The sequence below is a fragment of the Notamacropus eugenii genome, chromosome 5 (assembly GCF_028372415.1).
Source record: "Notamacropus eugenii isolate mMacEug1 chromosome 5, mMacEug1.pri_v2, whole genome shotgun sequence".
Classification (NCBI taxonomy): Eukaryota; Metazoa; Chordata; class Mammalia; order Diprotodontia; family Macropodidae; genus Notamacropus; species Notamacropus eugenii.
Window position 1 is genome coordinate 315,948,973 of NC_092876.1, and position 24,641 is coordinate 315,973,613.

Below are 24,641 nucleotides of genomic sequence, written 5' to 3' on the forward strand. Positions count from 1 at the left end.
GGTGGAATGAAAATATGTCAAGATTATAATAGTTCCCATCCACATTCATGAGACTTAACAATGAATCCTGCAGACTGTCCAAGGGGAATAAACCCTGGGATGTTTTGAAATTGTTCAACTATCTCATGTATGTGTCAATGTGCAAATATGCACTTACCTCAACAGGCCATAATCTCTGTTGAAGAGTTATTAATTCTATCAGTATCTTGTATTTATATGCCTATTATTCACTTGGGATCACCAAGCACTTTACAAATGAGGAATTATAAACATTGAATAATGCCTTTGATTTCTAAGGCCCTATCTCAAAAGACCTAAGTATGTGTCACTATTACTATTCCAAGTGGAAAGAAATGTACAAGCCCAAAACAAAGTAATCCTCACTTCATATAAATTTTATTATGGATTATCATTATTTTCATTTTCTAGACAAGGAAGTTGAAACTGTAAGGATATTACCATGTAGCTATGTTGAAAAACTACAGAAAGATAAAATAAAATTTTAAATTTTTTGTCTTAAAATTGTTATTATATTAAAATTAATTTTAATTTAATTTAAAGTATTTAAAATTATTATTAAAAATAAAATAATAAAAAATTAAATTTCTTTGAGAAAGTAATTTTAACTGTGTGTATACAAAATTGTTGTTAAGAAAGGAAATAGCAACAATAATAATTTAATATATCTTTTTGGGTTTTTTAATTATTAATTTGTTTGTGACATTTTCTTTTTTAAATTGTGAGTTTTAAATACTATCCCTACCTCCCTCACCTACTAAATTAAGCAATATGATATCAATTATATAGATGAAATAATGCAAAACATATTTCTATATTAGCCATACTGAAAGAAAAAAGAGCACAAAAATACGAGAAAATTATACTTCAATTTGCATTCAAGAGTTCATTAACTCCCTCTCTAGTGGTGGAGAGCATTTTTTTCATGAGTCCTTTGGAATTATCTTAGATCATTGCATTGATCAGACTAGCCAAATCTTTCAAGCTGATTATCATTACATTACTGTTATTATGTACAATTATATTCAGTTTTCAGTTCACTTTGCATCACTCCATATAGAACTTACAGTGTTTGCTGTTGGTTTTTTGTTTTTTTATTTTTTCTGAAACTTCACCTTTGTTACAGGGCAATAATTTTCCATCACAATAATATGTCCTGATTTGTTCAACCACACCCCAATCGATGAACATCCCCTTGATTTCCAAATCTTTTCTAATATGACCAACAATTTTTAGGGCCTCACATGTCTAAGTTCCTGGAATATAAACTGATGGAAATACGAAGACAAGTTAGCACAATAACCACCCTCAAAGAATTTATAATCTAAGAGTTTATTTTTACTCAATGAGAAAAAGTCTGCAAATCGTAGTTCTATGTATTGTAGCTTATATCCTTTTTTACGACTTTTTCCTTAAAAATAGAAAAAACCTTATTGAATGAATTAGCACTTTCATTTATTAAATGCATGTTGTTAGCATGTATGTGAAGTCACTGAGGATATATATCTACATATCTCTCATTATCTACTATCAATCTACCCATCCCTTAATCATTTTTCCATCTATCTATCTATCTATCTATCTATCTATCTATCTATCTATCTATCTATCTATCTATCTATCTGTCTGTCTGTCTGTCTGTCTAACATTATTATTAGATATAAATATGGTAGACGTTACCCATGATTATTCATTAATTTGTGTCTTTATGTTTTTTTAATGATTTCTTAAAACAACTTATAAAATCATTGCTCACTGTCCATCATTTGTACTTTTATTTATGGACTTGCATGAAGCTGAAACTAATTATATAGCTTATCTCTAAATCTATATGTGTATCTGCATACATACATACATACATACACACACAATGCATGCACACATACAAACATATGCATGTCTATTCCATGCATTTACAAAAACCTTAGCAGACATTAACAAAAAAATATTAAATGCACAATAATTTGGAAAAATAGAAATGGAGCTCTATTTCTTTTTGCCTTATGGTATTAGGGAATCATTGTCTCTTTGGGCATTCTCTTGTAGACCCTGAAAACAAGAAGAGAAAGAGATTATCAAATACTGTAAAACTCCAGATGTAAAATGAAGTCATCATCTTTTCCTAAACCCCTTTCCTCTAACTTGCTTACTTTTGTGGATAGCACCTAAGTATATGGTCTCAGAATTTATTGTCATAACTGACCCTGCTAAGGATAGCCAAAGCAGGCATATGTAAACCTAATATGAACAACTGCACAGCATGTTATCTCTCTAGGACATTAAGAGGCATTGTGATGCAACTGATTATAGCTTCCAAATTTGAGTTCCAGTGCTTGATATTTGTATAACATTTTGGAATTTATTTCATTTCTCTGGGCCTCAGTTTCCTCATCTGTAAAGCCAAGAGATTGGTCTTGATGATTTTAATGGCTCCTTTTTGCTTTAGGGATTATAAGGAATTTGTCAAGAAACTGAATGCCTTATGGGTAGACATGTTATTTTCATAGATGTTACTGATGGAAGGTAGTGCTTCATTAAAGAAATTATATGTGAAATGAAATAGGACAAAGAAATTGACATCCTGATGAGGACTCAATACATATAAATTTAGGATTCTATTTAAGGATGGAGGGAGTCTCATAGTGGCCAGGGAACTTAATTTTTTGTGTCCCAAAAATTTTAGTTCAGTTTTATACTAATAAGTTTTAAATACTAAAAAGCTAAAATTATCTAAGACATTTGGATATCCTGTATTTAGTCAAAGATTTATGAAAGTGATCAGAAAGAATTTAAACTTACAATGGAGGTCATTAGTGAAGAATGGATTTATTACTGTTATTTTTCAGTCACGTCCAACATGCAATGATCCCATTTGGACTTTTCTTGGCAAAGATGCTAAAGTGGTTTGCCATTTCCTCCTACAGCTCATTTTATAGATGAGCAACTGAGGCAAATTTAAGTGACTTGCCCAGGGTCAGACAGATAGTAAGTGTCTGAGGCCAGATTTATATTCATGAAGATGAATATTCCTGGCACCAGACCCAGCACTCTATCCGCTGTACCACCTAACTGCCCAGAGAATATGAAGAACAAATATGGGTATATAAATAACGTCAGTACAGACTAAACACTGTTCCTCTTCGATGAGATTCCCAGCCAAGAAAATGAAGGAATGCCAGAGACATAGCATCCCTATGTTTTATGATAGATTAAACGGGTCATATAGATATGAGAGATTCAAAATTGGTCAAATGAATGAATGCAAAGAATATTTAGGAATGGATCGCTGCTGACCTAGAAAAAATTTCTGGTGTATATACTTTGATAGGGCTCTTTATTCTTGGTAATATGTAACATAATTATAAATAGTTTGTATGAAGTAATGCAATGATAAACATGGATGTTTATCAAACCTGGGGTGATTCAAAGGTAAATGGCAAAGTTAAGGTGTTAGAAATCTGAAATCTATCTAACATTTTAAAGTGTATAATTTATTTTGCATACATTATCTCATTTATTTTAATAATCCTGTGAGGTCAACATTATAGGTATTATTAAACACTACCCCCTGCCATTTTATGGATGAACACTGTAGGATCAGAGAATGAAGTCTCTGCCCCCAAAAAACATGACTAGTCAACATAAGAGGTGAGCTTCTTCAAGTTCAGATCTTCGTGAATCTAAATCTACCACTCTTTTGGCTTTATCATGTTGCCTTTCTAGCCAACTGAATGAGAACTCAAGTGCTTCTTATCTGAGTAGGTTTGCCTAATTTATTCAGATAATATTTAATAGTGATAAATGTAATTTTCTATACTTGGCTCAAAAAAAAAACAATAGGAATAATGGAAGCTATAGGAGATACCCTAAGATAATTGTTCATGTAAGGAAAATGGGGGAGACTAGGTATTTTACTGTTATGCTTCAATAGAACATAATATACAAAACCTGGTAGATCAGAATCACTGTGTTCTATTCTGTTTGGATTGCATCTGTAAAAATTTTTTACTTCTGGCTACTATATTATACAGAAGACATGGAAAAGTTGGAACATTTCTAGAGGAAAGAGATGATTTTAATTGTATAGTTACTGAAAGGCATGACCAGGTCTAATCCTCTTATTTTACAGTTGGGAAAATTGAAGCTTACATTCATACAGAGAAGTAGCTGAGACAAAATTTGGAAGGAGTTCTTCTAACTACAAATTCAGTGTTCCTTTAACATCATATTTTCTAAAATATTTTTATTGATATATTTTTGTTCTTACCTTTTCTAAACTGTCCTAGGACGTTCTGCTTTCCTTTTCTGAGAGCCATCTCATATCACATATATTGTTTTAAAGTATAAGTACATAAAGAGTAAAGATGAAGAAGAGGAAAAATTCAGAAAAACCAATCAATGTGTAAAAGAAACCCCAGAAATTATAAGCAGTGTCCTATACTCTACAGGAGAATCTGCTTCTTTTTCAAATGAGTTGGGGAAGATGTCTTCTCAAATATTTTGTTCAGGGCTGTGTCTGTCCTTTGTCATTTTTCACTGTTAATTTTTAATTGTATTTTGGTTGTTCTTTCCATGTATGCTGTTGGATCATTGTATACATTATTTTATTGGCTCATCTTATTTACTTCTGCAGCAAATCCTTTAAGTTTTTCCATGTTTTTCTACTGTACCATATAGCCATAAAAGATATCTTCAAGTTTTTTTCTACTTCTCACATAGAACAAATAATTTCACCTTTCTATAGCATTTAGAAAGTACCTTCTTTCCCTCAAACCTTCTAAACTGCATCCCGCATTATCATTCTTCCAGTTTTTGAGACGAGGAAACTGAGCTGTTAATTGACTTACTCAAATGTCAGGTTCAAGATTTAAGTTCCAATCTCTTTTATCTACAAATTTGGTGTTCTTTCAGCTAAAACATATCACTTCTCTATGGGAAGACAAGTTCATTTTGTTTTACTTGAGCCTGAGTAATTTAAGAATAATTATTATATAATTCAAGAGAATATTTTGATTCTATGAAGGCAAAAAAGTATCTTAAGGATTGATTAGTGAAAAGTGATTTGACAGACCTCAGAAAGTTCGGATGTTTCATCATTCAAAGATCTTTTGGGTAGAATTGAATGCTTGTTTCGTGACTGACTGATTATCCAGGATATCATTTGTCAGACTTCTTTTCAGCTAAGGAGGGTGATGTAGACTTCTGAGGTCCACACCAATCCAAGATTCCAAAATGCTATAAATCTAAGGAATGTTTGGCCATTTCCTAGCTGTGATAGCTTGGGTAACTCATAATGTCTTGAGGCCTGAGTTTCCTTATACAGAAAGTGATGGGTATAATAGGCTAGGACTGACCAGACTGGTTTCTATACTGTAATGAAATGAAATGTTTACATGTCATTTAATCATTAACAAAAGGCATTCCATTTAGTCATAACAGAAAGAATACTCAATGTCTTGGCTTGGGTAGATGTATTATCCCTCATTTCTATAGAGAAACAGTGATGATCAGCAGAGCAGTATGTGGTGATTTGTGTGGTGACTTGTGGGTCCCAACTCCACAATTACTATACTATTTTGTGTACTTCAGTCAACAGGAAGCCACATAAGGATGTAATCCTAACCTGTACTGGTGGGAGATTGGGGGATGAGACCCTCGTAGATATTGAGCCTCTTACAAGGGAATTAGTTGGTAAAAATAACCTAAATTCCTTTTAAATCTCAACATTGCAAAAATCTGTCATTTAAACATTGACAAGCAGATAAATGTATGTGCATTTCTAATAAAATGCTAAATGGCATATACTTCAGATTCCATTACGTATAAGCATTAAGAGCAGGTAGAAAGTTGAAACAACCTGAATGAGGTATCTAAACCTAATGGTCAGTCAGTGTAGAAGATACTAAGGAAATTAAATGTTTTCTTGAGTTGTATATTTGCAATTAACGAAGGTAGCTCAGCCTTAGCTGTTGTGTTGCGTCCTTCATTTTCAAAGACCATGACATCAGAGAACCGATGTCATAACTTGCACTTGACTTTGTTTGGAGTGAGGGACGGCTGTTCAAGGTCTACCCATTTTCTGAGCAAATGAGAAATTGTTGTCCTTAGTTGAACGTTATTCACTCTTTGTGAATGTATAAAGATTTTTTAAAAATGTATTTATTAGTACAGAGTTCACAACAACAATCAACAAACATTTCAATACCCAAAGAATAAAGAAAAGTGTCCTATATGAAACGATGAAACTTGAATTTTAAAGTGTGCGTTAAATTTAACAATGTAGTAACAAAATTGTTGTTTGTTTGTATCCTCTTCTGATGTTCTTTTTCTTGTTATCGTTTTTTTGTTTATTTTATACTGTGTGCTTTATTCTTTGAATTTATTTATATACAGATTGCTCTATCTGATAATCACCCAAACCCTATTAAGTTGATAAGCCAGGAAAACTTGTTACCATTTTGCTTACAAGGAAACAAAGATGTATGAGATGATTTGTGAACGCCTGTATATCTGGTTAGTAGAAGAACTAGAATTAGAACAGAGGGCTCCTGACTCTTAGTCCAATGTGCCTATGACTATTATTCCCCTAAAATTGTTAATCATATTTTAGTCAACCAGCAAATCAAATTTCCTGAACAAATAAATCTTTGAACCTACTTATCTTTTTATTATCATTAGAATTTGGCATTGGAGCATAATTTCAACAGAAAAAAAAACTAACACAAAACTTACTTTACATCCAACATACTTGAGTTTTACAGTATCCTGATCAAGTGCATCAGCATTCAAAAGGGATTGAATCATAAAAAAAGTGTACATAAAATTTTCAGAGCTAACTCATCCTGAATACTTAACAAACTAATTACTATGTTGAATCACAATGACAACTTCTTTCATATCTCACAAATCATATGCAAATTAGGGTAGAGAATAAAAAAATTTAACTTAAACTCAGTCTCTGCAAAAGAGAAAATATGCATGGTACTTAAGTGAATGAAATCTTAAAACATTAAGGAATTCATCAGTTTCTCTTCTAGAATATTCATTTGAGATACTCTCACTATAAGAAGAATGTTACTGGATTTTTCACTCCCTAAGGCGTGGACTGTGTCTTAATATTTCTTGAAACTCCCTTGCAGCCTTTTCAATGTAGCGTACATAACTATTAATCCAAGTATGGGATTAGAAATCCCAGAGACAGTGTAATAGTCAGATCTAAGATGGGCTTCATCAGTGTTATACAAATCAGCCTAGCTGACAAAGGATATTTAATGTACATGTGGACCTAACTGATCTTTCTTTAATCCAAACCTCATGTTTTTTGCTAGTTTTAAGAGATAAGTTATCATACTTTGCAAGTAGCTAACCTTGACCAGATTTTGATGGAACTAGGGCTTGAGATCTGCGAAGATTTATACTGATATCGAAAAGGGTAACGAAACCTTTTACCTATGTTTCATAGATTAATCCAACCCCAGGCTCAGTTAAATACCACCATTCCAAAAAATGAGTAGGATAGGTAAGGACAACGCAGGTTAGTAGAATTATTTTGATATCATTCTAACACTTCATGACCCTCAACTCTTGAGCTGTTATTGAGGTGGAGCATTTTAACCTTTTTTGAGTCTTTCTTGGGGAATGGCTTAAGAGATTGTTAGTCATTTGTATAAATCTGATTTTCTCTACCTCTTCCTGGTTTGGGAAGGAAGGCAACCTCATTAAATCACAAAGATTAGAATCATGGGCTAGTGGATATTGGGCAAAGTGGTAGAATATATGGTCCTTCTCCTCCTTATTTGATGGAATTCAGTATTAAATTCTTTCTCAAAATTTTGTGCCATGAACCTCTCACCTCCCAATTAAACTGAATTCACTACATGTATAAACACATACTTATGACTAAAGGCAGCATGGTCAGATACCCAGTTTAACAAGAAAGAATCAGCATAGTATGTGCTTAATAAATGCTTGTTGCGTGAATAAAGGAATCCCTTGCTGGCTTGTTTTGTTTTCATTTATGCTTTTGAACTAAAATTGAAGAAATCTAGACCTCAGTTAATTTTTGTCTCAGTTCCTTATTGCAAATCTGCAAATACTTTGTTAAGCAGGAAAAGGAAAAAGCTAGCTAAAAAGCCCTAGAATCAAAAGGTTGGTGGTAATTGATGCTTTTTTCTTTAGCATAAGGAACCTTTCCTGTATGTAGCTTTTTGAGATAAAGATAAGAATGAGACAGGTACTAGAACATTTTGTGTAAATGTAAACAGAAGCACTGGGAGAGACGTAGATAATTATTGCTTATTAAGGTGCTTAAAATAGGGTTGAACAAAGTAAACCAGAACCTGCTGCTGAATAGACTGGAGGATTTGCTACCTGTTTATTGCTTCCTCTTAGAGTTTTCAAGGTTATTTTTTGAATATGAAATGAATCAAGTCCTAAAAAACCATCATAGCTCAGTGGATCTGAAAACATTCAGCACATTTCACTTACTGACTCATGAGAAAGTTTGAAATAGCTGAGAATATTGTCTTTTGGATAGCCGATTCTTTTTCAGTGCCAACGTTGGCTTACCTTGCCAAAGATAGAAAGTATGTAGAAAAACTTTAATATTCACATTTGGCACTGAATGCTATTTCTCATCCTCCTCAAACACCTATGCATAGATTGAGTCCTCCTCCTTAAGAAAACAGTGAATCTTTCCCGAAGTAGTTCAATGAACTTTATAACTTTCTGTATTAACTTTAGAGAAAATCATAGAAGATATTACATTACTTGTTTTCAGAGAAGTGAGGATAGGGGGTGATTTTGATTTTATTTGTCTGTTGATTTATTCTAATGCATATTATTAATGCCTTTTTTTATTCAACAGTCATTTCCATATATATTTCTCAATTAGCATTCCAATTTCATTTTATTTTTGTTTTTTTTTATTTTAAATTTATTTATTTTTAGTTTTCAACACTCACTTTTATAAGATTTTGAGTTCTGAATTTTTCCTCCTCTTTTTTCCCCCTGCCTTCCCCAATGTGGCATGCAATCTTATGGAGACTATAAATATAGTCATATTACACATATTTCCACATTAATCATATTGTGAAAGAAAAATCAAAACAAAGGGAAAAATCAAAAGAAAGGAAAAAAAGTGAAAAGTGTGTTTTGATCTGCATTCAGACTTCACCATTCGTTCTCTGCAGGTGGATAGCATTTTCCATCATGTGTCCTTTGGAAGTGTCTTAAAACCTTGTATTGCTGAGAAGAATGAGTGTAGTATAGTTGATGATCACTCAGTGTTGCTGTAACTGTATACAATGTTCTTGTTCTCTTGGTTGGACTCACTTCACTAAACATCAGTTCATATAATTCTTCCTAGGTTCTAATCTTGGTTGTACTGGCTTTGTGCAAATCCTTTTCAATTTAATATAATCAAAATTATCCATTTTGTATGAGCATGCAGATTTTAAAATGAAATGAGTTAAAAAAATATGACCAAAATAGTAAACAAGTCTGACAATATATGCAAGACTGTCCACCAGCAATTCCTTAATCCTACTTAAAGAAAAGTTCTACTACTTTTCTATTCTAAGAGGCTAATATCAGACATTAAAATTTCTCAAATTTAACCTTTTTTAAAATACTTTTTCCCAGTTAAATTATATATATATATACATATATATAGTTTTTCTGGTTTAACTTATTTCTCTCTGCATCAGTTCCTACAAATCTCTCCTTATTTTTTTCTGAATTGCTTGTATGTTTTATTTCTTATCTCACAAAAGTATTCCATTACATTGGAACACCATAATTTATTTAGATATTCACCATTTGATGGTACTTGATTCCAGTATTTTATTTGTTTGGTTTATTTTGCTACTGTGGTTACTGCTATTATGATTATTTTGGTAATATGACTTTTTTGTTTGTTTTTTTTAACATCATTGAGGTATGTACCAAGTAGGGAGATTCCTGGGGTCACTTCACAAAAATAGTTGAATGATATTTTTGAATAAATTCAAAGTGTTTTCCAGAATTCTTGAAACAATTAACAGCTCAATCACTCATATCACATCTTGTCTACCTTTCCACATTCTCACCAGCAAGGGCTTTTTCCATCTTGATCATCTCTATAAATTAGATGAGTCTGAGATGAAACCTCAGAATTTTTTAAAATGTTGATTTTTCCTAATAGTGATATGGAAAATGTTATTCTTATTATACAGAACAATGCATACCTTTATTTTGCTAGCTGAGATCAAGGAATAGACATTTCCATGAACCAGTATTCATTTGTATAGCTACGTATTTCCATAAAACTGTGTCTCACTTTGAAGAAGACTTAAGATAAATATAGCTTTCTCAATTCACAAATTACCCCTAACCCCTGTTCTTCATGCCTTCTTCTCTGAGTTTACCTAACATCTACTCTGTATGTATCTTAAATCTACCTAGTTATTTATGGGTTGTCTCCTCTATTGGAATGTAAAAGGTTTTTTTTGTTTGTTTTTTGAGAACAGGGATAATGTTTTGCCTCTCTTTATATCAGCAATATTTAGCATAAGGTCTGACACATATTAAGGATTTATTAAGTTCTTATGGTCCTAATGATTTAGGAATTTTGGCAAGGGGAAACTAATGTGGGATAGGATAGTCAGGGAAGTCACCATGGAGGAGGTGAGACTTCAATAAATCTTTAAAATATGGGTATGATTTGGAATAGCATTCAAGTTGGTGAATAAACCTTTGGAGCTAGAAATAAGCATATTGTATATGAGGGTCACTCTTGGTACTAGCCCCAAGTTCAATGGCAGTTTGAACACTTGGCCAAGAGAATGGGGTCTAGATAGGATTGATGGTCGGAAGTAGCAGGAGGCAATCTGGAGGCAACCAACAATGAAGGTCTGGGCTAGATTAGGGATAACAGAGAATTGGGTGATTGAGGCTCAACAATGAAAGGCCAGCTGAGAGCATTATAGCTTCAGGTGAAAACCAGAGACTTGATCAAGTAGGAAAATTCAAGGAGAGTTCATGGGGGTTTCCAGAGCCCAGTCAGAATGACAGATTATATGCATAAAACAAACAAAAAAAGATCACATGTAAATTAGCATAATTTGACTATTTGGAATAGCATATTGAATATATTTTAATAAAATAAGTCACTAAGGAAGCATAAGAAGGATACAGTTATCCCAGCCTACTGGCCGCTCCCATCAAGATCCTTCCTTGACCCCTTCTCCAGTAACCCCAGACTACTTGGCCACTCTGAGATTCCCTCCCACAGTCTTTTTGTATATAAGATCCATCTTATTTCCATTAAGCAGCTCAGATTCAATCTGGCCTGCTTGCATTAGCAGTATAAATGTTCAGTTTCTTTAAGAGTCTGGTCAGTACTGTAGATCTTTAATAAACCTTGTTTCTCTTTGGCTGCAAGAAGGCTTAGGTCGATTTCATTCAGGCAGGACCCATGTGTCATTATTTTAGGGTCTCAGTAGTCCTAAACCTGAACAATCCCAACTGGATTGTAAATTGTTCCAGCTCAGTAATTCCGTTGAAACACACTCTGCCCTGATTCAACTTCCTGGAAGGCCAGGGTAGTTTAGATTTCGTTCCTTTCCCGCGTATCTCTAGTTTGTTTAACGGCATTAGGGAGTGAGGAGGTGTCTAGGTTCTCTTCAGATGATTCTCACCCTCAATAATGATGTTATCTCAATTATAGGGGGCTCTCCTGCAACCCAGTTCCATTTCACCATAGAAAATCACATTAGTTTGGGCAAAGAAATATTTACTTCAAAAGGTTGAACTTAATCCCCCAACATGTGACGCATAATCCTTATTTCCTGCCCTCCCTCAGTCTCTGGGGAGGGGGAAGGAATTAGATTTATAATGTCCTTTAATTCCTATAGAGTATATTCTTATTTCCAAGTGTTAAATCCACTTTGGGCTTGAATCTTCTCAGGGCTTCCATGCTAGGATTTGGGGTATGCTGTCAAGCCTCTAAACCTAGTTCCAAGATCACCTGACCCAAACCCACGGGATGAATGAAACAGAAAACAAACAAATAAACAAAACAACCCAAGCACAGGTCCAGTTCTACTCACTGGAACAAAAGAGGGAGAGGAAGAGAAGGAAGTCCTTCCCCTCTCACCTGTTCAGTTTATGGCACCCACACTGGGTTAAGTGGAATCTTCATCCCCTCTACCCAGCAAGAAGGACAGGCAGAAAGGAGAGTGACTAGCTCCATCTTGCCCATTTTAAAGATGCAGGCAGTGAATCAGAGGAGGCTACAACCATCTTCAAGGGCTTGGGAACTTTATGTTAGGCAGTGTGGATATGTTCCAAAGGCCCATTACAGTGCCTCCTTATTAGAATAATTAGATATGCACAGACAAGCCTCAGTAATACTGTCTAACAACTGTTTATTCACCCAGATCATAATACGTTGTCCATTATGTAGGGTAAGTTCTTAGTAAACGTTTTAAACTGATGATGAGGATGGTGATGACAACACTAACAACCTCAGAAGTTTAGAGATGTCTCTCTATACATGGCCAAGCTTGTTCTTAGTAATCTATTATGGATTTGTCTGGAAAGAGGGGGGTGTAGGTGATAAATATTCTTGGTGTTATATTGCAAGTTTCCATCAAAAATAAAATGTGAACTCCTAAACTAAAAATTTCTTGTCCATGGCCTATTACAATGAAGCAAGACTTCCCTCATTCTTGAATGCAGGTGATCGATTGCTTAGCTATTATAAATTATGTAATGTTTTGCTAAAGGGCACTTATATATACTTTGCTAGGCTTCATAGCAAATTTGAAAACAGGTTCCAAAACTTTCCAATGTGAAAAGTTTTTTTCCAAATTGCAATCTATTTATTAATCTTACCTTCACTTTTTTGAGACAGTACAGAAAGGCTAGCATCAAAAATGAAAACTCATTAAATGGAAGTTTTGTATTCTGTTCCTTGTATTAAAATTCAGCATGTCTGAAATCAAGGAAGAGTTGAATTCTAGGTATTCTCCCATTAGAGAATAGGATATTTCTAGTTCCTCCTTAGCTCTAGAGTTTATGAGGAGTGCTTTGAATTTACCGAGGCACAGATCACATAGAAGCAGAAGGTGCCTAATATAAATGTTCCTTTGAACACTACCAGGAAATGAAAATTTACAGGAATGGATATGCTTTGGTTATTGAAGTGAAGAATTCTGAGACTGTACTAGCATTTTTATGTATGCACTGCTCCCTTGGTTTGTAGAGAATTTCTTATTTTGAATAAAATACCTTAAAGTTTATTTTCCCCTATTGTGGCTCAGGTAGCTGCTGAGACAGACAGAGAGAGACAGCTAGAGAGAGAGAGAGAGAGAGAGAGAGAGAGAGAGAGAGAGAGAGAGAGAGAATATAAAACAGTGGTGTTTTAATTAAACATGAGGTGTTTAATTCTAAAAACGAAATATATATTTGCCAGTAGGCTTAAAAATATAATGAGGCTAATGCAAATTGACTAATATAATATTAATACCTTTCTTTTAAAATTTTATGAAAAGTTCACTAGTGACCAAAAGTCATTGAATTTTGGACTACTTTTTTTAAAGCATCTTTTTTTTTTAATCAAAAAGAGATGGTGAAATTTGAATCCAACATATTGATGATTCTAATTTCTGACAGTATAAATGTTATCTTTGTGCATATTTACACATGACTTCCTTCATGTAGCAGTGTTAATGCGCACTAACAGGAATATTTCATTCCAAATGGAAGAGTAATTTATCACAAAACCATAGAGGAGTTGCAAAGCATTCCCAACTATGACAGTCCATTTCTGATGTATTTGATTTCCGGCCAGTTACTTTCCTCAGGGTCAATTCACTGTATATGGAATGATAAAATTGCAACATTTACCATTATGGAGCTGAAAGCATGAGAAGTCAGGGAAGGGAAAGGTGGACAAATGGAACAGTAGAAAGAGTGTATATGGAGGTTCATGGACTGCTATGAGTTCAAGATGCTCTGTGCCAGGGAAGAGGCAGCATCTCCCAGCAGGAAACTGACAGTAATCAGCTGAATCAATGAGGTGAAAAACAGTCAGGTAAAAGTCACTCCCTGGTTCTCCAACCAAGCATCTGAAGACCATTCAGGAGAAAGTAAAAGTTAGTGAGCCCCAAGCCCTTGACCCTTGTGAGATTATTCTTCTTCAGCCTCACTATCCTGAAAACACTGTCAGAAATAATCTTTCACAGATATTCCTAAATGTATGACAAAATGTAGAGAGATTCATTTTTTTTTCCCGTGAACTGCCTGCAGGGCACAGGGCACCTTGATTGCATTGCAGTGGGGCAGAAGGAGCATAAAGGTCTGTGGACCATTGGGAGAAATGATGAGCCAGGTACAGGATGGCCTCCTCTGGGAGCATTTTGTAGGGAAGATGAGGAAGAGAGTTTTTCCGAAGAAATTGGAACGCTAGACAAATGTCAACAGATATAAAGCACCTGCTGTAAAATACTTTTGTATTTTTAAAAAATTCTTTAATTTTCAACAAATGGACTAAATATAGAAAGAGCAGCTACCATGCATATGGGCAGCTAGCTGGCACAGGGGAATGCCAGGCTTGAAGTCAGAAAGACTGATACATCTTCCCGAGTTCAAATCCTGCCTTAGATACTTGCTAGCTGTGTGATCTTGAGCAAGTCACTTAACCCTGTTTGTCTCAGTTTCTCATCTGTAAAATGAGCTGGAGAAAGGAATGACGAACCATTCCACTATCTTTGCCAAGAAAACCCCAAATGGTGTCATAAAGAGATGGACACAACTGAAACAAGTGACCCTTTTCTAGATACTATGATAGATGCAAGAAAGAATATCCAGTGCCTGCCAGAAAGAAGCTTATGTTTAGAGCAGACAGGATTTTTGACATTTTTAGATGTGACTTCTAAAATTTGACATTTAATTTTAAAATAATTATTGTTTTTGTTTGGTTGTTTTCATTTTCATTTGTTTTGATTTTCTATCTCTGCCTTCCTGTCTCACCTAGGCTGGAAGCAGCCTCAGTCTCTTTTATAGTAGGGATGATGTATGTATACTACCACTCCTAACTATGAAATGTTTAAAAGATAAGAAAGGTGGGGGGAGAGAGGGAGAGGGAGAGGGAGAGGGAGAGGGAGAGGGAGAGGGAGAGGGAGAGAGAGAGAGAGACAGAGAGAGAGAGAGAGAGAGAGAGAGAGAGAGAGAGAGAGAGAGATATCTATGAATCTATGTCTACCTTGAAATATCGTGTGTATTGATATTCTCTCTACCTGTTCAGAGAAAAAGAAAGAAAAAAAAAAAACACTGTCAAGTTATTAACCCACTTACAGGAGTAGATCCAGAAGAGCTCATGCCTTACCATGATTTACAAGATGGCCTCTGGGACCCAAAAGATTCTCCTCAGAACTATCTTCCTTTTTTCTTTAACTTTACCTGGATATACTAAGAGTGATTCCATTTATTAGAACTTGATTAGAATGAAAAAAAGCTGAATCATTTAAAAATGCAAATGGGAATATTTTGCAGACTGTTTGGAAGGTGATATATGAAACATTTTGATCAGGGATAGTTTAAGCCTGAGATCAGCAGTGATGTGAGGTTCTTTTAACAGTATTGGGTCTGAGAAAAGAAACTCTAAGAGGTGGGAGATGGTAGAGAAAAGAAAGCAGGGTATTCCATATATAAATTTTGCTGATTTCAATAGTCTACCTGTGGATGACTTTTTACTCACTCAAGAAAGAGAGAGGGGAAAAAATAATGTTTTTCCCCCCTCTGTTTCTTCCTCTGTACTTGGGATTTAGAATTAGGGCTATTATGATAGTTTTGCTAGAATCAATCTTTTTTATGCTAGTCTGGGACTCTAACCCCTACTTACAACAAAGGTAAATAGTACCAGGTTCTAAACAACAAAATTGCAATCAAATTCATAAATTTCAACCTGTCACAATCAGATGCCACATGATATGGGTCACATAGAATGCAACAAGAAGTAACTTTCAAATCAATACTTTGGGATGCCCATGGGGAAATAAAAAGAGCAAGTTCACTATGTTTCCTACAGTTTTCAGGGAATTTAAAGGATAGGTGAAGCCATGACCTGATGACAGTTCAGCTCATTGTTTTCTAATTCACTGTTGTGTCAAGGCCATTTTATTTCATGAGTCTCAGTCATCCTTAACCATCCTCCTCACTATTAGCAATCTATGGTGATGGCAACTTAGATGGGGAAAGATATTTGGAGGTTTCACATCCTATGAGTTGATCTTACAGCCAGATAAACAAGAAACCAGACAAACAAAAAATGATACATTTATAACTTTCTGCATCTTCCTTAGATAAAGATGTAGGATATCATGGATAAATTATCTGAGGAAGCAGTGGGTTTTTGCATGCATGTCTCTGAACTTAAGGGACAGAGAATTAAGATTAAAGACCCTCAAATAGAGTTAATTAAAATTTCTCCAATGTCACAATAGATAATTGAGTATATTTGCTTGCAAAGACATTACATGGTGTTTTTGATGACATATAAATACATTGCGTTTAATTTGTATCCATACTAATGTCATTCCTTATGTTTGCCTGTGACTGTGGCACCAAGCATATTCAGTCTTTTTTTTTTTTAAATGAGGTGATAAATGGATTTGAGAAATGATCCCCTGGAGGCCAGTAACGGTGGCTTAAAAGAAAATGTAATTTAAGAATTATATAGTGCTTTCTGTGGGCCACAATTCTAAATGGAAATGTATTCTGCTTTTAAGGAAATTTACAGGTTCGATATCAGCTGAGTAAGGAGAGAGTCCATGTATACACCATCGATGTGGAAAACTTTGCCAACAGACAAATACACCATGTGAAGATTAACCGAGATGGGAAAGAGCTCACTATTCAGGTACTGGATTTTCCTTTCACATAGTTGTAAATATAATTCATATCTCACAGCCACTTGAAAATTGTGGGTAGTGATGCAGTTGAGGAGTAAAGTAGAGGAGAGTCAGACAGTGTGATCCTGATCTTCTCCCCACCCCTACATATTCTCTGCTCTTGTTTTAATAAAGGGCTAGGGAATTTTTCATTGAATTTCTTTTGAATTGAATTTGCAATGAAAATATGAATGAATGAATGAATGAATGAATAAGCATGACAAAGTCAGCAGAAGAACAAAGGAAAAGAATGAGAAAAAGAACCAGAAAGAGAGAAAAGGATTTTGCTCCTTTTTTACTTATATGCAGCTTAGTCCCTAATAATAAAAATGCTTTTCAATTTGCAATTTGCAGTTGCAGTTTCATATATGTTACTTATTTGATCCTTACAGCAATTATAAAAGATAAACAGATATACTATTTATACCACTTTAGAGACAAGTAAATGAAGACCCACTGAGTTAAGTGACTTGCTCAAGGTCATGGCTTAAGACACAGAAACTTAATTAGAGTCTAACAATTGTGATAGCTAGTTTAGGATTCTTTTCAACTAGTCAAATTGCCAAGTAGTTTTATTTTAAGAATTAGATTCTACATTCTCAAAATATTTGTTGGGAGCCTACTTACAATATGTAAGATATGGTGCTGTATTTTAAAAATAGAATCAATGAATTTTAGAACTAAAGAGACTTTAGATATAATTTAGTCCAGCTCTCTCATTTTCATGAAGGGAAACTGAAAGCAAAGATGTTGTGACTTTACCCATAGATATACAACAGGCTAGTGAAGGTACTACATTTAGGACTCAGGTCTCTCAGCACTTAATCCAGTATGCTTTTTACTGCTTCAGGTAGAACCAGATATAAACAACAATCTCCATGCTCCATTTGAATCATTTTCTTTCCACTTTCTTTCTTATCACAACTTTACAAAAATTATTAACACCATGTGACTTTTATGAGTTCCAACTCATTTTTTCTGTGCTATATATTAGAGCTCTGATAGAAATGTTCAGGAGCAAATAAGTAGCCAAAACGCAGAGCCACATGAAGTACAAGAAACAAGAATGAGCCATAAGGTGAGTCCTTAAATGATCATAGGATAATCAATCTAGAGTGACAAGGGATGTCAAAGGTCCTCTCACATCACAGGATCATCAAAGAAACATAGTTCCTGAGCTGGAAGGGACCACCCTGGCCAATTCTTCATTTTGTAGGCAGGAACACTGAAGCCAGAGAAGCTAAATTACTTTTCCAGTGTCACAGAGATATTAAGTGGGAGTAAAATAGCCTGATAAATCACTCAATATATAGTATGAATAGCATTTTTTATTACTAGAAAACATATTTTTGGTAGGAGGAAGGAATGGTGATACTACCTAAACAAGGAGACTTTACCTCAATCTCCAGACCTGTTGTCCTTATTACTCACCAAAAACTTAAGTCTCTGTAGCCCCTTCTTCTGATACAAATTTTATACCTGTGTGTGTTGTGTGTGTATTGTGTCATAGGCAATAATTAAGCCAGTTAGGGAAGATGACAGAAGCATAAGGTGAAACAAAGAAGAAAGTCTCTTAACTACTAGGAACCAAGCAATGAGAGAAAAAAGGGGAGGGCGTGAGTTTTCTGTGGTAGAAAGGGGTCAGAGATTATGAGTCACAGGGAGGCGGAAAAATATAACTTGAGTAAGTCACTTAAAACTATTTTCAGTCTTACTTTCTATATCTATAAAATGGAATGTGTCTCTTACCAATCTTACAATACTGTTGTGAGGATCGAATAAGTTAATTCAAATAAAGTATTTGTAACCATAAAGTGAAATAAAAATATACTGTTGATGAAGTGAAAAGTCATCAAATTAGGACTTTGGATATTTGGGTGCTTGTTGGGGCTCTCATACGAATTAGTTATTTGACCTCAGTGAAATCCTAAACATCTCTAATGCTCTACTGTTTCAGCAGAAATGAAGACTGTTGATCTACAAGATCATTTTAGCTCACAGGTTCTTGTTTCAGAGACACTGGATAAAGAATTCTATTTCTGAGCTTTAGGTTGGTTGAAGGCAAGAAGAAGAGGCAGGGTAGGAAAACACTTGGACAAAAATCCTGGGAGTTGCTGACAATTCCTACTGATAAAATAATTCGAAATCTCATTGGGGAAACAGTTTAAGACAACATTATTTCACAGTTAGTTTGCCGTTACAGAGTCTAATGATTGTCAATATTTATATGGTGTTTTAGAGTTTACCAATAACTTTCCCATCACAATTCTATCAGTTTATTGATTCTGGTATTCCCCACTTTACAGAGAAGACTGAGTCTCAGAGATGATAAGTAACTTCCCACAGCCATATGATTTATAGGTGCCAGTCTGTGATTCAAACAAATTCTCTACGAAGTCATTATTAACAGTTTGGCAGAGTGAAAAGGATGTTAGACTTGGAATCAGGAGGTCTTCTGAGTCCTAATCATGTTTTTGCCAGTAGTTAGCCATATGTGATGGAAGGGTACTAACCTCTCTGGGCTTTTTTTTTTAATCCATAAAATGAAGCAGATAGGCTAAGGTTGTTATTGTCATCACTCATATATAGTGGAAAGGATCCTAGATTTAGAATCTGACATTGATTTGTGACCTTGAGTTTCTGTTCCTTGCTTTCCTCATCACTCAAGTGAGCTGGCTAGATTGCAGTAAATTAATCTTTAAGGTTCATTCTAACATTAAATCTACGATTTTGTGAATCTTTGATTAGATGATCCCTATAATCTTTGAATTTAAAAGTGGAAGAAACCTAATAGATCAAGTGCAACTCTCCTATTTTACAAATGAGGAAACTGAGGCCCAGAGCTCTGAAGCACATTGTAAAAGGTTGCAGAGGTTATAAATAGCAAAGCTAGAATTCAAATTAATCTTTCTTAATGTTTTTTTTGATTTATAGTTTATATTTATTAGGACAACACAGATTCGGTATCTTTTCTTCAACTTTGAATTCATTAATATGTCCATGATACCATACTAATCCTGAAGTTCAACTCAACAGACATTTAATTGTCCACTATGTGGAGTATACTAATGTGTATCCTGTCACTTTCTTTAAGCTCAAACCTTAATGGTTTTAAAAGAGAGAGATAACTGAAGGCTGGAAACTATTAATGGAGGAGGAGGCTAAAATAAATTGAGATTTGATCCTTAGAATTTAAGCAGTTTTAGGGCAAGTGGGAGGGTATGTATTCTGAGAAGGGTGTTAGCAAAGATACTGAAGGTTAAAAAAATGATCTAGGCTTATTTAGGGAATAGTGAATAGTCCATTCTAGTTGTGCTGGAGGGTCCATATAAGGAAGGAATATATGTTAAGGCAAGAAAAGTAATTTGGAAACTGATTATGTAGAACTTTGCATGCCAGACTAAAGAGTTTCTATTTTATCATACTGTCAAGGGTGCCATTGAAAGCTTTTAGACAGAGATCAGACATAATGAAAGCAGAGAAAAAAATCTCTAAGTCATCTATACTCATCCATATGTCAGAAGTGGCATCTTCAATCAATCAATCTATAGACAAGTATTTATTGAATACTACTGTGAGCTCAGACCTATGCTTGATGCTCTGGTGAATAATAATATTTCTCATCTATATATATATTTATAGAAGACTTTATGTTTTAGAAAGCAGTTTCATCACAACCCTGAAATAGTAGAAATATCAATCTCCCCATTTTCCAGGTGAGGATATTGAGACTCAAGGAAGTTAATTGACTGGCCCTAGCTACTCAACTATTTAGTGGCCAAATTGCAATTTCTACCACCAGCTTTTAGCTACAAATCTTATTCTTTCAGCACAAGCACAAATCACTTGTGGAATCTGCTTTTAAAGAATTTGTGGTTGAGATATAACTGGGGAAACAAGAAATATATAGAAAAATAAAACTGAATTATAATAATTATTAACATGATAATTAAGTACTGTACAGTACTACAGTAGCTCTAAGAACAATGAAATCAAAATAATATTGAGTTCCTAGTGAGAATTTCTTGGAGAAAAAACTAGAAATTAGCAATGAGTTGTGGTGGGACAAACTCTGCTCTAGAAACCAGAAGACGAATATAGGTCTTACTTTGCCATTTAACCAGCTGTGTGACCTAGGAAGTTACTTCATATATATGAGTCTTTTCTACTTCGTTTTTATAATAAGAAATCAGGCCTAATGATCTCTGGTGACTTAGAATTCAGAACAAATATTATTTCAGAATAATATTATAAAAGCTGAACATTGAAAGATGACAAGGATTTGATTAAGATGAGAGGAGGGAAATTAGTTCAGAAAGGAGCAACAGTCATAAATGTGTGAATATGGGAATGATTTTCAAAAGGGAAATAAAGCTTGTCTAACTAAAAGGGTTCTAAAGGATCTAGTCTAAAAATACAGAAATTCCACAGCTTTTGAATGCACCTAAGGCCCCAGGGAGGATTAATAGAAAGACTATTTTACTCGTAAACAGAAGGTCTACTAGTTTGCGACTTTAACTTATTTAACTTTTCCATATTTTAGTGTTTTTTTTTGTTTTTTTTATCTATAAAATGGACAGCATAACACCCATCTGCCTTTCTTCAAGGGCTGCTATGAGACTAAACTGAACTAATATATTTGAAATATTTGTTAAGAAGTATATGAAATAGGCTGTTATTGTTAATGAATAACTTTTGATTCCTATCTAGGAGCGTACTGCAGACAACTCAAACAAGCGTTTGAGTCATTCGTTAAATTTTCAGTGTGAGAATTTATACCTCGGAAATCAACAAAGTTTACAAATCAGGGCTTGATTTATTGTGCTTTTGATTGTCTAGACATAAGAAAGTAATGGAGAAAATTTTATAATACAGATTAAACTTAAAAGGATGTTGTTTGTGTGTGTGTGTATGTGTGTGTATGTGTGTCTATTACAGTCAATTATTAAACATTCTAGTATATCCCTGGTCCTATCACTGCCACATACTGAATGGACTTGTCTCCTAATACATCAGTCAGATAAGATGTAGAACAATTACTGATTGGCACTGGAAGATGAAGTTTCCTCACTGGAAATTTCATATACTAATGAATTCAGAAATCATATTATCCTGGATTTAGAAATAGAGGGAAACTTAGATATTACCCAATCTTATTTCCAACATTTCATAGTTAAGGAAACTTGACCTCAGTGAGGTTAAGTGATGAGGTCAAAGTCAGATAATGAATTAATAAATAAATATTACTCAGGTAATAAATGTCAGAGACAGGTTTTGAACCTGATCTCATTGGCCAGGTCAAACAGCAGTATCAGCAGCAGCAACAGATTTGGTTTTGCACTATAAATAGCAAAAATAAAATCTCTTTGTGTTTGAAACTTTCTAACACTGTTTTAGCAAGCAACTGTGTAGCGAAAAGGGACCACAGGTTTTTATTCTAGTGAGGTGAATCACCGTCTTTGTGAAAAAGCGCAGCGCCTACAAAAAGAAGCCTCCTGCGATCTCTTAGCTGGAGGTAACTCTGCTGTGCTGTATGTTAGTTACAGAGAGAGGTGGTCTGTGAGGATAAAGAGTGAAGGAGTGAGAAATGAGAGGCAAGAGAAAATCCTGTTCTGTTCCCTCTTTAATGCTAATCTGCACAGTGCCTTCCTGGGAAGAGTTCATTTATTTGTTTGTTTGTGGCATTCAGAGCAATAAATGTGATGAGGAAGTCTCTATGGGGGGATAAATACCTGTCAAAATGTTTTACAGAACTTCCCAGGGATAAAGCTTGCTTGAAAATACCCTTGTTCTTAAAGAGGAAAGAAAAGGGGCATTTCATCTACACCTGGGCAAAATTAGCCAGACCTTTCTATTAAATTACCTCACACAGAGAATCCCAGAGGGAACCAGGAGCTTTCTGCTTTGTCTAAGATATTTTCAGCCTGGGGTCTTCTGTACCCTTTATCTGTCCCTTCACTAATTAAGTTTTGCTTGCTGTTCTCTTACAGGTGGACCAACATCCTAAATACAGATATAACTTCTCCTCAGAGGTTGACTTCAGGGCTGTAAGGTCTCTCACATTGGGCAAAGTCACAGGTAGGTCACTATCTTGCCTGTTCAATTTTAAATAGCTTGGTTCTATAATTCTTATTTTACTTTGCTAGTTAGTTGGTTTGATTTCTGAACCTTTCTATTTCTATAAAAGTTATACTATTAAAGCACATTTTATAAAAGCGCATTGTGTTTTCAACACATAGGTAGAATAGGCTGTCCACATGGTATGATTTAAAAATATCCTAAGGAGCTTCCTTTTCCTAAAATTAGGTCCCTTTGTAGGACTCCTGAAATGCTCACATCACTCGCTCCTTTGGGTTAAGCCACTAACTTTAAAATGAAGATGGCTTTTTGAGAAGAGTGGATATTGTCATGTTTCTCCAGAGTTTTTGGAAAGAATTTTTGCTTTTTGTTTCCTTGGGGTGTCAAGATAACCAGATAGAAAGAAGAGCTATTAACTGTCAGGTTCTGTAGAGCAAAACAGGGAGAGAGATACTATTTCCTTCTGCAATGAAAATCTTAGTCAACTACAAAAAAGTGGACTTAGCATTAACTCCATAATGGCCCAGTTTTAGTTTTAGGTTCTAATGGCATGTCACCGGTATGCATTTAGGTGACATGGTAGACCCATAATTAGGAGGACATGAATATGAATCCTCTCTCAGACATTTAGTAGCTTTGTAAACTTGGAAAAGTTAACTTCTTGGGGCCTTAGTTTTCAGAGAGAGAGAGAGAGAGAGAAGAGGTTGGCCTAATTCTTGTTTTCTTGTGGGGAGCCCCGAGTTAATGAGTTATTAGCTATTAACACCTTCAGCATAGCTTAATTTGTTATATTGGCAAAGATCAGGACTCTAAGGAGATAGGATTTAAGAAAGGCAAATTTGATTGAGTAGAGAGGAGTTACAAGAGGAAAAAAGGTAGCAGGGAAGGGTGAGAGATCATTTGGAACATGGGACATGCCCAAGTAGAGTCCTGATGGGAGGAACTCTGAATAGCAAAAGAACAGAATGTAGATAAGGAAAAAGTGAAGAAGGGGACTGGACAAGGAGGAGCAAGAAATATAATAATGAAAGAAATGTCCTGGGTGTTTTTGATAGAGCAAATTGGTTATAGTTTCTAAACAAGTAAATTTTTCCCAGGAGAGATGTGAGAGTAAGAAATGCAAAGACCAGGATCCAAACATGTTGATATCATAGAAGAGAGCTTAAAAAGCACACCTTTTATGAAATAATTGCATATTTTAAAACCTTTTGCAGTTCAGGGAGTAAAGAAGTATTTTTGTTAGCAACTCTCTGGTTTCTGAATCAGGAATGAAATTACATTTGAGTAAGGGCATATTGACAATGTTATGTGTTTACCTAGCAAACATTTATTAGTCTCTTACCTATTGAACAGTAAAATGGGCCAATAAGAATCATTTTATATTTAGTTGGCCATTGGCCTAGACAGTAGCAAGATATTCACTTGGTCCAGAAAACTCACAAATGTAATTGGTAGGTTTGGCTCAGGCTTGTACAAAATCTAATCAGTTTAGTACTTATAATCTAACTTATGTACATTTGCATATAGCTTTGACCTTTTAAGATGAAGTATGTCTACTTGTATGGAATAGAGGTTCCATAGTTTTCCTTTTCTTAATTTTTGTGCAGTATT

At 34.7% G+C, this 24,641-nt stretch overlaps 1 protein-coding gene across 1 annotated transcript in view; it reads left to right on the forward strand.

Annotated features, from left to right (window-relative positions):
- Positions 1-24,641, forward strand: part of CNTNAP5 (contactin associated protein family member 5) — a 951,365-nt gene that overhangs the window by 843,017 nt on the left and 83,707 nt on the right. The window contains exons 20-21 of the mRNA XM_072613412.1: positions 16,791-16,921; positions 22,943-23,030. Coding sequence (XP_072469513.1) covers positions 16,791-16,921; positions 22,943-23,030 — 219 coding nt within the window. The remainder of the gene's footprint in view (positions 1-16,790; positions 16,922-22,942; positions 23,031-24,641) is intronic.